The sequence below is a fragment of the Xiphias gladius genome, chromosome 24, assembly GCF_016859285.1.
Source record: "Xiphias gladius isolate SHS-SW01 ecotype Sanya breed wild chromosome 24, ASM1685928v1, whole genome shotgun sequence".
In the NCBI taxonomy this organism is placed as follows: domain Eukaryota; kingdom Metazoa; phylum Chordata; class Actinopteri; order Istiophoriformes; family Xiphiidae; genus Xiphias; species Xiphias gladius.
The window spans coordinates 20,568,272-20,581,835 of NC_053423.1; the positions used below are offsets into that span (position 1 = coordinate 20,568,272).

Here is a 13,564-nt window from a genome sequence, read left to right on the forward strand (position 1 = left end):
TGCTCAGGACAAAAAAGTGAATGGGTGCAATGCAGAATTTTGTCACTTAAGAGTTACTCTGCATTACTTCACTAGCTCCTCAAGGTTGTGTTCATATAAGGAGTATTTTACCTCTTCCACGCATTAGTTTTGCATTAGTGTTGATATGATTTTATCAAACTGTACACATTCTCCCCACCTCTAAAAGAAGAACAAGAGGATGTTACGGGATCTATTTCAATAGTTGACAAGCTGTTTTAAAGTAGACAGAAAAACATAACTGTATTTTAAATGACAGTCCACAGTTTTAATTACAGTTATGCTGTAGCTGAGACTGTGAAACTGATAATGCACTTTGCATACTATAAAACTCTCACTCTCCTGTTCAGCTTGCAATGTTGGGATTCAGCTCACCCGACAAGAAATCTAGCTGCTGCTGGAAAGTGACAAGTTAAATTTCCTTTACTGCGTTAGACAGACTTTAAAAAACTGACTCTCCTTCACCCTATGGTCAAAGAATTGACCTTGTTTAATTATTCAGGAACATTCAAAGGGGTTTTGCCACAGTGCTCAATAACACGCTGCCTTTTGCACTCATTTTAGTTTTTTTTCTTTCTTTTTATAGAACCAAAGGATTCCTGCAGACATGATATTCCTGAGAACATCAGAGAAAAATGGTGAGCAGGCATAGTGTTTGTGTAATTCATTGTGAAGCAGGACAGTGCTGAAAAGACATTTTCATGCTCAGTAAAACTCCTCGTGGATTGAAACAAGATGGTAAAAGGGTGAAAAATATCTTGATAAACATTTGTAAATAATTCCAGTAGATGTAATGGTAATCCAAAAATAACATACTGTATGTTAAACAGAAAGAATGCTGTACATTTGAACTTTGTTTGCCCTGTGTCAAGATCATTTGAGTGAGAAATGTGACATTTCCCCAGAATTCCTGTCCTTTGACATCATCTGACCAAGGCAGCCTGTGATTCATATAATTTATGTTACATTGTTCAAGTGACTGATGATGCAAATTCCTATTAATCAATGGGCTGCGTCAGATCCTGCCTCTTTTCTGAGGGGCATCGGTGGGAAATGTTCTGAGGACATCATTTCCATCAATCGTTGATGTGTCAATATGCTTGCCAGCGAGTTGTTGATGTCTTTATGCCTCTGACACACACACACAAACATACATGAACACTCTTTCACACGCACAGTCTCCTACACTTTGTCTCTCACGTACAGACACACACACATACACATTGTAGTGGTGTTATGTGAGGAGCTGAAACTGCCATTGCAGCAGAAGGAAAGCATGAATCATCCTCCTTGTATTAATGTTTTCCATCATTGTTAACCCTCCAGGGATGGTTTATAGCTGCCCTTTACCCTCTCTGTCAAATAGTTGCTCTCATCCATCAATTTCATATGTAATATTACCTCAGATCAATGCAGGTCATGACTGCTCAACATTTATCGGACCTTGTGGTGTCCGCAGCAGCCTCAGAAACTGTGCTACAGGCTCTGTAGTAATTTACTGTACTGTCGGTGTTACACTTTGACACATGCCAGTTTATTATAGTAACATAACTTTTACACACAAGCTCCTACCAAATAGATCAAAACAGTCTTGTATTTGTTGGCTCAACATTGTTTAAGCCTTCAAAACTTCCTTTAAAATCTAGTCAGTATTCCAGGGTTTCCAAAAATGCAAATATGTATTACTGAATTTCGTTGAAATATGTATGAAATCCTGCAAAATCATCAGTTATCTGGGTAAAATAGTGACACGAGCATAAAAATGTTTGTCCTCGATTTAAAGCGAAACAATGCAGTTTTTGAAAGAAGAATTAAAATAGTGTTCCTCTTACAAATGAAAAGTTGAATTTACTGGCAATAAAAAGCATTATTCGTTAATTCAGTGTACGCAGGGTTTTTGCTGCTACAGCCTTACTTGGTCCGGTCTGACCAGTAGCTCATACTGACATTATTATTTTGTCCTACAGTGTGGGAAATCCGATTTATCTGGGTAGTATATATTAATTTAGGGGGGAAATTTAAGGGAAGCACAGGGACCTGGGTTTGAAGTGGCTACCCATGGATACCCCAGAGGTATTTATTTAAGAATCAGAATTTATTTATTTTCCAAATGGCATGGAAATACAAGAATGTACAGTACGGTATGGTGAGAATAAGGCCTCACTTTCAGTGTAAGGGAGCGGTGCAAACCATGTAACGGACACAACAATCTTGATGGCATTTTTGTCCTTTTTTTTTTTTTTCAGGTTCGTGTTTCATCAGAACAGATCAGCTGGACGGCGAAACAGACTGGAAATTGAAAGTTGCTGTTGGCTGCTCACAACGACTACCAGCAGTGGGGGTATTGACGCATTACATTGTAGTGAATCTCTGGTAACAGACAAACCGACTGTGAATGAGTGAATGAGTGTTCTGTAATCACTAAAAGCATTGCTCATTAAAGGAAGCTGTCTGTGCTGTGATGGAAACCTAATCACTGATGACATACAGCAGGAACAATCTGGACCTGACAGCAGCTTCCTTTTAACTGGAGCCGATACTCAACTCTTAAGATTTAAGTTGAGTTGATGGGTTTTTTTTTTTTTGTTGCCACTTAATGTGATGAGAGGATTAAAGTTTCAGTGTGTCATTTGATGAAAGAGACATGGTATCCAGATTGGGTTTCAAGAAACCTTAAGATAGCAAGAGTTGTCTTTGGTTTAGCCAGTATTTACCCTGTTACCATGTTCGTAGTCAATTTGATACCGCGGAAAGGACTGCTGGTTTGCCAGAGTGTTTGAGCGTTTCTCCCAAACTCAGTGTTTTTGTCAGGTGTCAAAATCAATCAGTTTGATGAACTTGTAAGATTGTTTTCACAACAACAACATATGACCTCAGATTGTTGGTCAGAAGACCAGGTCATAACTATTAAATAATGAGTAACGACAGAGTTTCTGCACCAATTCCACCCATGAAACTATTTTCTGTGTCCTATATTCCTGTGTCTGCTGAACTACTAAAAAAAAGTTTCGTTTGTTTGAGCGTATATGTTCAAAGGGGTCAAAACTCCAGCAACATTATAGTATAAACTTAACTGTGAGACCGACGTGTTTCAGCTTGTGGCCTTCATCAGGGTTGCATGCGTTCATCAGCAGAAGTGCTATCTCTGAGTGCGTCAAAATTCTTCAGAGTCTCTGAGCCATGGCCTGTAAAATGCCGGAGCAACACCACTCGCCGTTGGGGCTTCAGTAAAATAATCTTCCCTGCTCCTCTTTAACCGCTATGCCCATGTTCTCACCAGGAGAACACTATCTGAGCATGATTTAGGGCTGCCTGGTCACTGCAGAGGCAGCCTGCCTGCCTGCCTGAATAATTTAATGTTTACAATCAATTTTGTTCCACTATGGGAGGGGGGGGCTGGTGTTGGGTGCTTGACAGGTCATGGGCTGCAGTCCAACTTGTTGGTATGAGTGAGAGAAACAGATGATTGAAGACTGATGGTTCGATGCGTAATATTGTGTCTTCTTTGAGGTTCTGTTTCTTTTTTGTTGATATTCCAAGCTGCTTCAACATGTTATGTTTATGTCATTTCTGTTCTTTTGCTTATAATAATAATAATAATAATAATGCCAGTGGTTTATTTTAAAACATACATAGGTCCAATTAAATTCAGATTCTACAAAACACCTAATTAAAAAAAATGAACTGTATTTTACTTCTATATCTTTTGACAAAAAGATCTTAACTTGAGGTCCACTTACCTGCTTTTTTCTGGAAGAATTTTTTCAGTTTTCTCTGTGAGAACTCTTTCTGAAACTTCATTCGCTGTTGAGACAATGGTTTGATAGTAAGTTTACCTCAGGTTAAGATTATTTCGTCAAACTACAGTTTCCAAGGTCAGGTACTCATTTTCTTTCTCAGCTTCATATATTGTATGATATTTCATTTCATTTCAGGCATTTGGCTAACACTCATCTAAAATGGTTTAAAATTATTGCAGCAGCTGTATGAGCATAAATGTATAGACTGCGAAAATGAAGGAATGCTAAAACATGCAAAGATCATACATATCACCCTGATATTTTTCTGCTTAAAGAAAAGAAATCCTCTATGGTAAAACACGAGTAATTTAGATAAATGAGACTTTTGGGTCTCTACAATAGTTTGTCAGGACTAAAGTGTTTTATCTCCTCTGTTTTCTGTCATGTCTCCTTGTCTCAGGACCTCTTCTCCATCAGCGCCTACGTCTACGCCCAGAAGCCTCAGCTGGACATCCACAGTTTTGAGGGCAACTTCACAAGGGTACAGTAGCTTGTTGACATATTTATAACCTGTAAAACAAATCTTGAACGTGTGCAGATTTTCCTATGGAAAGTGGATGGACATAGAAGATGTGTATCGCTGCAATGTGTTGACAAGTGGCAACAATGAGAGCTTGTGTGTCCATCCGGGCCTGTTGTTATCTCCAGCAGGCATGCCTCTTACATCACAGGCAGGTTCTCGCAGCTCAAGCTCCATCCATCCCGTCTTGCTTGTTGCTCAGTGATTTTTTTTTTTTTCTTCTTTTTTTTTTTTTTATTAATAGCAGATTAGCGCAGCCCCCACAGAGAGGAGAGCTCCAGTACAAAGGGAGGCTTTGTAACCCGTCTTCACTCTTGGCCACACACCAGGCTTAGTGAGCGAGCACTTCCTCCGCTCATTCATCCTCTGCGGCCTTCCTTTGCATAGCGTGTGCTTTTAGTCTGAGCAGGATGGGAAAAAAATGGGTTCCCACAGATCCGCAGCAAATGAACTTACCTATTTATGAGGGTTTCTTTTTCTTTCTTTTTTTTTTTTTTCTTGAGGCGGATATTGTGGCTTTGTTTCTGCGGTCTTTATTGAGACCCTCTGCAGTTATGAACACCATAGTACGATGCCAATGTCAGAGCGGTCAAGCATTCTGCAAGCTGCCATTTATTTTTCATGCACCTCTTCCCATGTTTGAGTGGACTGACAGGATGTGGGTGCTTAGGTATCATAATTATCATATCAGGAAAGCTATTTGAGCCGAAACTGGAGCCTTGACTCTGCACTCCTGACTCATGCCACTTTCAGCATTCGTCTTTATTTAAGCGAGAGGGGTAAAACGGGGAGGGTGAAACAGGAGGCTCTCCAGGGGCTTATTTATCACTGAAATCTCATCTATGTGCACTCTCTATACTGTTTTTAAAAGGAGCCTCTATCATGATGCCAAATCTAGTCAAAGTATTGATTAAGGGACTACTGTATCGCTACGGTCTGCACAACTGTGTCAGGTACTTGTGAAAATTAATGGCACAGCAGAGCCCAGCCATTCTTGTCAGGCTCTACTCAGCTCAGTTATTTCATTTCTTTCGAGCAAAAATATGTATTTTATAGTACGTGTTTTGCCAAAACAGTGAATAAAATGTCAAAAGAGGCTATTTCATTGTACAATTTTTACCGTTTTGTATGAAAGGTCAAAAGGGGTTTAAAACCACCACCACATAAGAGCCCTCAGAATTGGATTCAGTGAAATTTTCTGTTGGTTTATTTATTTATTTATTTTTTTAAAAAGTGAATTTGTTGTTTACATGAAGGAAGCTGAAGAAAGAAGTTTTCGGGAGATCTTCAGATTTCTTAAGCAGAAGCATTTATGAAACTTGCATCAAGGAAAAAAGTGATGTGCAATACAAATGTTAACAAGTTAACCAATGTAACGCCACCCCAGATCTGAAGGAGTCCTTCCTGTTTGACCACATTTAACTATTTGACTTTAACTATGTCATACTTACTACACCTTCTAATAAGGTTAGTCTTCATGGAAACATGTCACATCCATACATGTGTGAAGATTCTACATAATTCTAAACATTAACACACACATTACCTAACTTACGTTGTATATCTTAATAGCTCTGTTTCACTGAGAAAGAAGTTGTGTAACCAAATGACCCTGAAAACCTAAGGCATCGGCCGCTTATCATGGCTGTTTACCTCCTTCACCGGTCACCCTGTCCGTCATATCGTCTGAGGGCCCCCACCATAACCTTGGTTGCTATGGCCACTACTGATGGGGAATGAGCAGATGTGCCTTCACAGCTATGCTAGAGATAAACAATGAACTGTTGTCTATAGTAAGTGACATGTGAGTGTGACCTGCGTGGAGACTCTGCCTAAATGAAGGAAAGGAGACTTAATGAAAGAAACTAGACCTAAAGAAGAAAAATTCCTTCACAGTTTAACCGCATCGATTGTCTTATACAGTCTAAAAGCAAAATTCATGACCTCCTGGTCTTGTTTTTTTTCTTTTTTTTCTTATGTGCACCAGGGCTATGCTGAGCAGCACTAATTAGATGTTGGCTAATTGCAGAAATAAATTAAAGACGTTGATGTATTCCCTCCAAGCAGATCTCTCCTTTGCCACTAGGTACTACTCATTGGCTATATTGTTAGAGAGTTTCAGAGAAACACCGACATGGCCGACACATTTGTACCAAACGGGGTCTGAAACAACGCTAAAAAAACAATGCTTTACTGCCAAGGACGAAAAAACAGGTAAACTCACTCAAAGTTAAACAAGTTTTTTGTTTTATGTTTTTGCTATAGGAAGACACGGACCCACAGATCCATGAGAGTCTGAGCATTGAAAACACTCTTTGGGCGAGCACAGTTGTTGCATCTGGTAAGTGAATGACAACTGTTATTTCAAGTCCATTTTTATTTCAAAATGAGATATAAGATTTTTCCAGATGATGCCTTGCAGCCAACACGTGCAGGTTCCCAATAACACTGTAGAATGACTGATGTGTTTATCCATGCTGCATCAATTTTACTCACACCATTCATGTCATCCTGACGCTCACCATTACATGCTATCACTCCACCAAGAAAGTGAAGACTAGTAAAAACGGGTGGGGTTGCCAGAAGTGTACGTAACCTCAATGACCCTGGTTCGAGTCCAGACAGGGGCTGTTGTTGAATGTCAACCCCATCCGGTGGCACACAGCAGGGTAAACATGGATCAGAGTAGGCACATTTCTATTCAGATAAATGTCGTTGATGGAAATACACAGCGATTCACGTTTTATTTTGTTGAGATCTTAGGATTTTGTTTATAATTTGTGCAACATTTCAATAGAATGAAAAGCAGTCACTGATACCAGTCCCTGCTCATCATTGTACTTTATGATTTAAGTGATTCTGCTCAGTCTTGTACTCAAGCACAAAGGATCCATGGCATTAAACCTTGAAAGCGTTTGATTTATACTGCTTTGTGCGTGTATGACAAACTCTGAGAAAACCCACAGTTGAGGTAATCCTCCCTCGCTTCAACTAAACAATTCCCCACGGAAACAGTCGTGTCAGTTGAGAGTGTCTGTGACGCTCCCGGTGATGGCCACACCATTGATTTGTGGTGTTGCACTCCCCTCTGGCCTGACCTTGACCAAAAGCAGAAACACACACACACAAACACGGACGCCTGACTTAGACGCCTTACATCATCTCTGCTTGGGAATGTCATTGTCCCTCACAAGCGTCTCCTTGACAGACACTTCATCGCCTCTACAGTGGCATTCTGGGCACTTGAACTGGCCCGGTTCACCATGTATTCACTCTCTCATGGGCCCCCGTCCAGCAGTGACGAGAGAATTAGATGCCCGCATATTCAAATTGAAGCCCCACAGCATGCTGAGCCACACACCATTTGTCATGTCGCTCAATGTTTCTGAAGTTAGAAGTCATTAAGAGCAATTTATCACTTTTCTCCTCAGGTCCTTTAACCACCGGTTGCTTTTCTCTTTCTCTCTGTCTGCACTTGACTTTCCTCGTTTTGTGTACTGCCCATTTTTAACTTTCTTGCCGTTTTTATAGTTCGGGGATTTCAGGGGCAGTATTTAGGTTTATTAGTGCCTTTGCTCTTCCATTTAGCTCATTTAATATTAATGACTCATTAATCCTTTGTAATAAGGCAACCGTAATGAATTGGCAAATAAAGATGGAAGCATATTGATCAGGTTTTATGAGGTTCCATAGGGTGGTTGAAGGCCCTGAGAGTCTAAGCGTATTAAACTCCTGTCTGTTGGCTTGAGTGGCAATGAGACAAAACTGCCTCAGCTCAGCCTTATTGTGTTTCCTCTCATGCAGTTCATCTTACTTGACCAAGAAGGGTGTGTGCATGTATGTTTGTGTGTGTGTGTGGTGTGTGAGTGAGATGGTGGGGGTGAGGTTCAGTTAATGAGCAGCATTACTTTCTTTCTCTCTCTCCTTGGCAGGCACGGTGATAGGGGTGGTGATCTACACAGGCAAAGAGACCAGAAGTGTACTGAACACGTCCTATGCCAAGAACAAGGTGAATACTTTTTAGTTTTTGTATTTCTGCAGGAAAGTTGGCAAGTCCTGTGATTTGTTTGAGAGTTTTTTTTTGTTTTGAGCAAAAAATTGCTGATGCTTTAAATCTTAGGGTTTCTTTTTCCCACTTTTTTTAATAGCAAATGATGTGATTAGGAGGATGTTGGAATGATATACTATTATTATTTTCGTTATCAATTAATCTTCTGATTCATTTCTGAATCAGTTAATAGTTTGGTGTATAAAATGTCAGAAAAGCCCACAACAGTTTACTAAAGTTCAAGATGATATTTTCAGAAGTCTTGTTTTCTCCAACTAACAGTCCAACATCCAAAGATATTACATTGTCTATCACAAAAGACAAAGAAAAGCAGAAACTGTCAAAGTTTAGAACGAGGGAACTAGTTAATGTTTCAGATTTATGTTTAAAAAAGGAAACTTATTAGTTACCAAAACAGTTGCTGATTAATTTTCTGTTGATTGACTAATTTTTCTGGCACTATTTGATTCACAATGCTGACAGCACTTTGATACATTTACCGGGATTGTGGGGGAAAAAAACCATTTAACCATTTTAATAAAGATATCTTGGTTTTATATCCTGAACATACCTTAGAAATTAAGATATTTAACGTTTTTCCCAAAGCATTAACAAACTCAAAAATACTAAAGGCCCGTGAGGTGATGCCAGCATAAACATAAATGTTTTGTAAAAGCTGCAGAGGGTAAAACGCACACACAAAGTAACATCTGTTACAAGTTCCCCTCATGCCATCTTTTTTCCTCCAACCCCTAATCACTAATCAGTCACTATGGCAAGGTGGTTTTTTAACCTTGACTTTCTAGATAAAGTTGGACCTGTCAATGCTAAAGGTCACTGCCAAGTGCTAATTAACCAAAAGGGAAATTAACTAACCAAGGATTTAAATGACATTTTCAGCAGAAAGTTAATCCCACAGAATCCCCATCGAGTGTTTTGTCCCCAGATTGAGGAGATTAATGAAAATTTGATTCTAAATATAAGATTTTACCTGGAAGATGGTTGGGCTAGATAGACACAGGTCAACTGATAGAGGCAGGCATCAGCAGGATCTCAGAGGCAGTATTTTTTTTTTTTTTTTTTTGCTACAGTGCATCTGCCATGCAATGACTCTTATACACAAAGTTATCACCCAGAGCCTGTCTGCACCTCTAAAGCTCTCTTTGGCACAACACAGACCCTTCCTACTGCAGCACAGTTTTGACACCAGTGTCTTTTATTAAGAACGCTGATGTGGCTGGTCGAACTGCAGGGGCCAGTGTTTTGTGTAAGCTCACCAGCTGAGAGGAATTCAATATTTCAAGGAGATGATGTCAGAAGTGCCAATATGGAGACTGGAGATTGTGGGAGAAAGTCGATACAGTGCGGCTAAAGTCGCAAGAACGTTTTGGCCTCATATAATCTGTTGTGACACCAGCCAGGACAATGCCTGTACTTGATCAGTCTGACAGGACGTGAGACATAGACTCACTCTTTGTCTCAGTATTGTTTGACAGACCACTGTCTGAGTAAAGAGACAGAGCAATGTCATTTGACAAGAGGCTTCTCTTCAATGAAGATCGTTTGTTTAAAGTACATATCCAAGCCCCAGTGCTCTCTGCACATACATCTCAAGCTGTGTAACTAAAAATGGAAACCTAAAGTTGTTTACTAAGATCTCAAAAACCAATTCCAGTTCATTTTCTTGACCTCCTCGATTTGCCAGTATCACAAGCACTAAAAAGTACACCACTAACTGATTGAGGTCCTGATATTCTTTGGTTTTAACTCATGAATATTCATGTCCTGGAGCTGCGATTCATCATCAGATTTCACACACATTCTAAAATACAAGCCACACAGGCAGATTGAATTATTCCTTTCACTTTTAATGGCTTGGAGATGAATGGAGTAAAATATGCACTTTTTTATTCATTGATAGCATCTTTAGGTTGAGGTAATTGAGTCCCCCCCCCCCTCGACTGAATGACTAATGACTTCATCTGATCCCCGGCAAGGCCTGGAAAATTTAGACTAGCCATTGTTCAAGCAGAAGGGGATCCTTTGCTTTTCAGGCATGTACTGTGCTCTCTGTCTTAATTTTTCTTCATTTTAATCCACCCAAACCCCCTATTTTTCTCAATAGCTCAACCATGAACCATGTAGTGAGGCACTGGGGTGGGGAGATACCACCCTCTCGTTCCCCTTAACCTTCCCTTCTCCACACTCTGCTACTGGGACTTTAACAGCAACTGATAAATCAGTCACACTGGTCTCCCAGCTCTCCCAGCCCTCAGGGGAATGGGCTTGGTGGGGGTTTAGGCAGTGGAGGAACTTGCTGCTTTTTATATGTGCTTGCCCCCTCCCCTCCTTTTCAGAGCAGTTCCTTTATTTGAGGGGGGAGAGATGTTATGTTCTGCTGTTTTTGTAAGCGTGGTGCGTCAGATGAAAGCCCTCTGTGTACAGGGCTTTGCTGTGAGCCCTGCCAGAAAGGGGAAGGGCGCTTCTTTATTTGACATCTTTTTCCCACATGCTCCATTGGCTGGGAGATACACTCGAAAAATAAGACAACTCTGACCCCTTTTTTTTGTCTTTTTTTTTTTTTTTTCCAGAGAGCCATCTCAATATGGGAACATTCTCTATTTTTGAAGCCTTGTGACTCTCTGTTGCATTCAAGGACAATTCTTCAGCATGACATGTTTGCAGTTGGCCACAGAATAATGCCACCAATAAACGTATTTATGCTATACACACACGGTTTGCATGATAAAAGGCCGCAGCAAAGAATGTCTTTCATTGGCTTTGTTTTTCTCCCTGTGCGGCATATTGTAAGGTTTTGGTAGCAGATGGGGAAAGTTACAAAGAGACTTCACCAGGACAAGTCGTCAAAAAAGGAATGAGAAGTTTACTCTTAATCTCTAGTCTTGACTTAATAATGTAAGTTTAGGAATTGTTTTTCAGTGGAAACAAACCTGTCCTTGAGCTACAGAGTGCAGAGTGTATCAAACATAATATACACCCAGCATAATATAATACATAATATGTGACAGGCTTGGAGGAAATAAGTAGCACACTTACTTTGCAATATCAGCCTTTTTTGAGCTTTGACCTCTTGTACCCAAAGGTTGGCCTGCTGGACCTGGAGCTGAATCGCCTCACCAAGGCCCTGTTCCTGGCCCAGGTGGTTCTGTCTGTTGTCATGGTAGCGCTGCAGGGGTTTGTGGGTCCCTGGTTCCGCAACCTTTTCCGATTCATCGTGCTTTTCTCTTACATCATTCCCATCAGGTACTTCATTGTGCTCTGGGATTCTCTTCATTCTTTGAGATGGAGCTGTTTTTTGTTCTCTGTGGTTTAGTGCCCACAACCAAAATGCGAGGCTGGGCAGGGATTTTATTTTTTTTTTTTTTTACATGAACATATCGTCTATCAATTGTTGCAGTTTGGCTTCTGTTTTATTGTCATTTTTTTCTTGTGAGGATTACTGATTTCACCCCCCTCCCATGTGTAGCTTGCGTGTCAATCTGGACATGGGGAAGTCGGCCTACGGCTGGATGATCATGAAAGACGAAAACATCCCCGGCACTGTTGTGAGAACCAGCACCATCCCTGAAGAACTGGGCCGGCTTGTCTATCTGCTGACAGACAAGACAGGTAGGAGTCCAAACATAGTGAAGAAAGCTTACATTTACACCAGATTGGTTGGTACTTAAATTAAAGCAAAATCATAATTCACTGAAAAAGGGCAACTGGTTTGCATACAAATATAGGCTGTACATGTTCTACTTGATAGCATCATACCATAAAAGATCCATCTTTGAATGCACAGCGTGACAATATAGTGTGCTTATACTGTAGGTTTTAGGTTTCATGTTCAACAGTAATTTTTTTGGGAACAAAACACAAACTGTCCACTTTTATGCTCCATCAGACACTGCCTTTTTTTTGTAGCACTCATTCAATCCTTGATCACGGCTGTGTTAGCAAGCATACACAACATGTTACTCTGTAGCAGCTATGAATGCATATCATGTGTTCTTTGGAGTTAATTTTTTTAGAAACATTGAGGCATAGTGACACTCAAAAGGGCTACAACGTCATCAGAAGTGGAACCTGATTTTCCACTGACATAATGTATTTAAAATAGAAGCACGTGTTAAAAACAAAATCATGTAATAAACCCAATGAAATGCACAACAGATCTCCACAACTTACTGACCAGATGGTGAGTCAGCTATAAATGATGGGACAAATAAGAAGCTTTATATATAGCCACATCATTATTCTACATTTAATTGAAGCTATGATGCAGAGTGATGATAAGCTTAAATTCAGAGACTGTCAATATTATAAGGGGAAGAACAGAGCCAAGGACTAGAGTTTACAAAAGTCTTATGAATTTCCAGGTGTTATTTCCTTCTCCTTCAGCTTCTCTCATTTCACTATCATGGCCTGATTCTCTAATAACAAATGGCTGCTCTTTACTAGACAATGTGTCAGAGTGATAAACTCTCATGGTGGTCCTAACATGCTTCTTTGTCTTACCACACTGATCTAGGTAGGAATAGATTAGCTTTACAGCCAATTTATCCAGGTTGATAGTTAAAGCACATGGAAAGAAGAACAAACAATCAATCCATTAGAATTGGTTAACCCTGTGGCTCTAATGTTTTTGGAAGTTAGATGCCCTCTAATCAGCTTTACGCTCTATCAGCACAACCGGCATCCATTAAACAAAGCCATTGCCCTGGTTTTCAAAGTTTTCTTGTAGTGTCTGAAAATTCACTCAGTCTTTTTGTATGCAATGTTGTGTCTTGTCTGTTAGTTAGAGAGGAAATGCAGTCCATATTGGTAATAAGATTGGGTCAATGAGAAGGCAGTCACACCACCCTGCACATCCCATGATGCATTGTAGGCAGTCCTCTGAGGACAAATGCTGGGGAAAAAAGAATACCTCTTATGTATTTTTACCCCTGAACAGACTTAAGCAGCTGACATTTTTATACAAATACTTTATATTACTGCAGATGTTTTCAAAGCTTTGTGTTTACAGAGCAGAATATCCTAAGTTATTGTTTTGCTTTGATTTAATTTTCTTAGTTTCACGTTAGCCAGAAAGCATTGGAGAGCAAACATAAAGATTACATCTACATGAGTAATTGAATTAGGAATCCAAATGTTATTGTCTCAGAATTTTACCAG

At 39.9% G+C, this 13,564-nt stretch overlaps 1 protein-coding gene across 5 annotated transcripts in view; it reads left to right on the forward strand.

Moving 5' to 3' along the window:
• Window positions 1-13,564, forward strand: part of atp9b (ATPase phospholipid transporting 9B) — a 45,064-nt gene that overhangs the window by 13,590 nt on the left and 17,910 nt on the right. For all 5 annotated transcript variants that reach the window (XM_040121607.1, XM_040121608.1, XM_040121606.1 and 2 more), the window contains exons 7-13: window positions 605-656; window positions 2,265-2,359; window positions 4,219-4,299; window positions 6,604-6,679; window positions 8,271-8,347; window positions 11,490-11,650; window positions 11,874-12,016. In XM_040121607.1, the coding sequence (XP_039977541.1) occupies window positions 605-656; window positions 2,265-2,359; window positions 4,219-4,299; window positions 6,604-6,679; window positions 8,271-8,347; window positions 11,490-11,650; window positions 11,874-12,016 (685 nt within the window). The remainder of the gene's footprint in view (window positions 1-604; window positions 657-2,264; window positions 2,360-4,218; window positions 4,300-6,603; window positions 6,680-8,270; window positions 8,348-11,489; window positions 11,651-11,873; window positions 12,017-13,564) is intronic.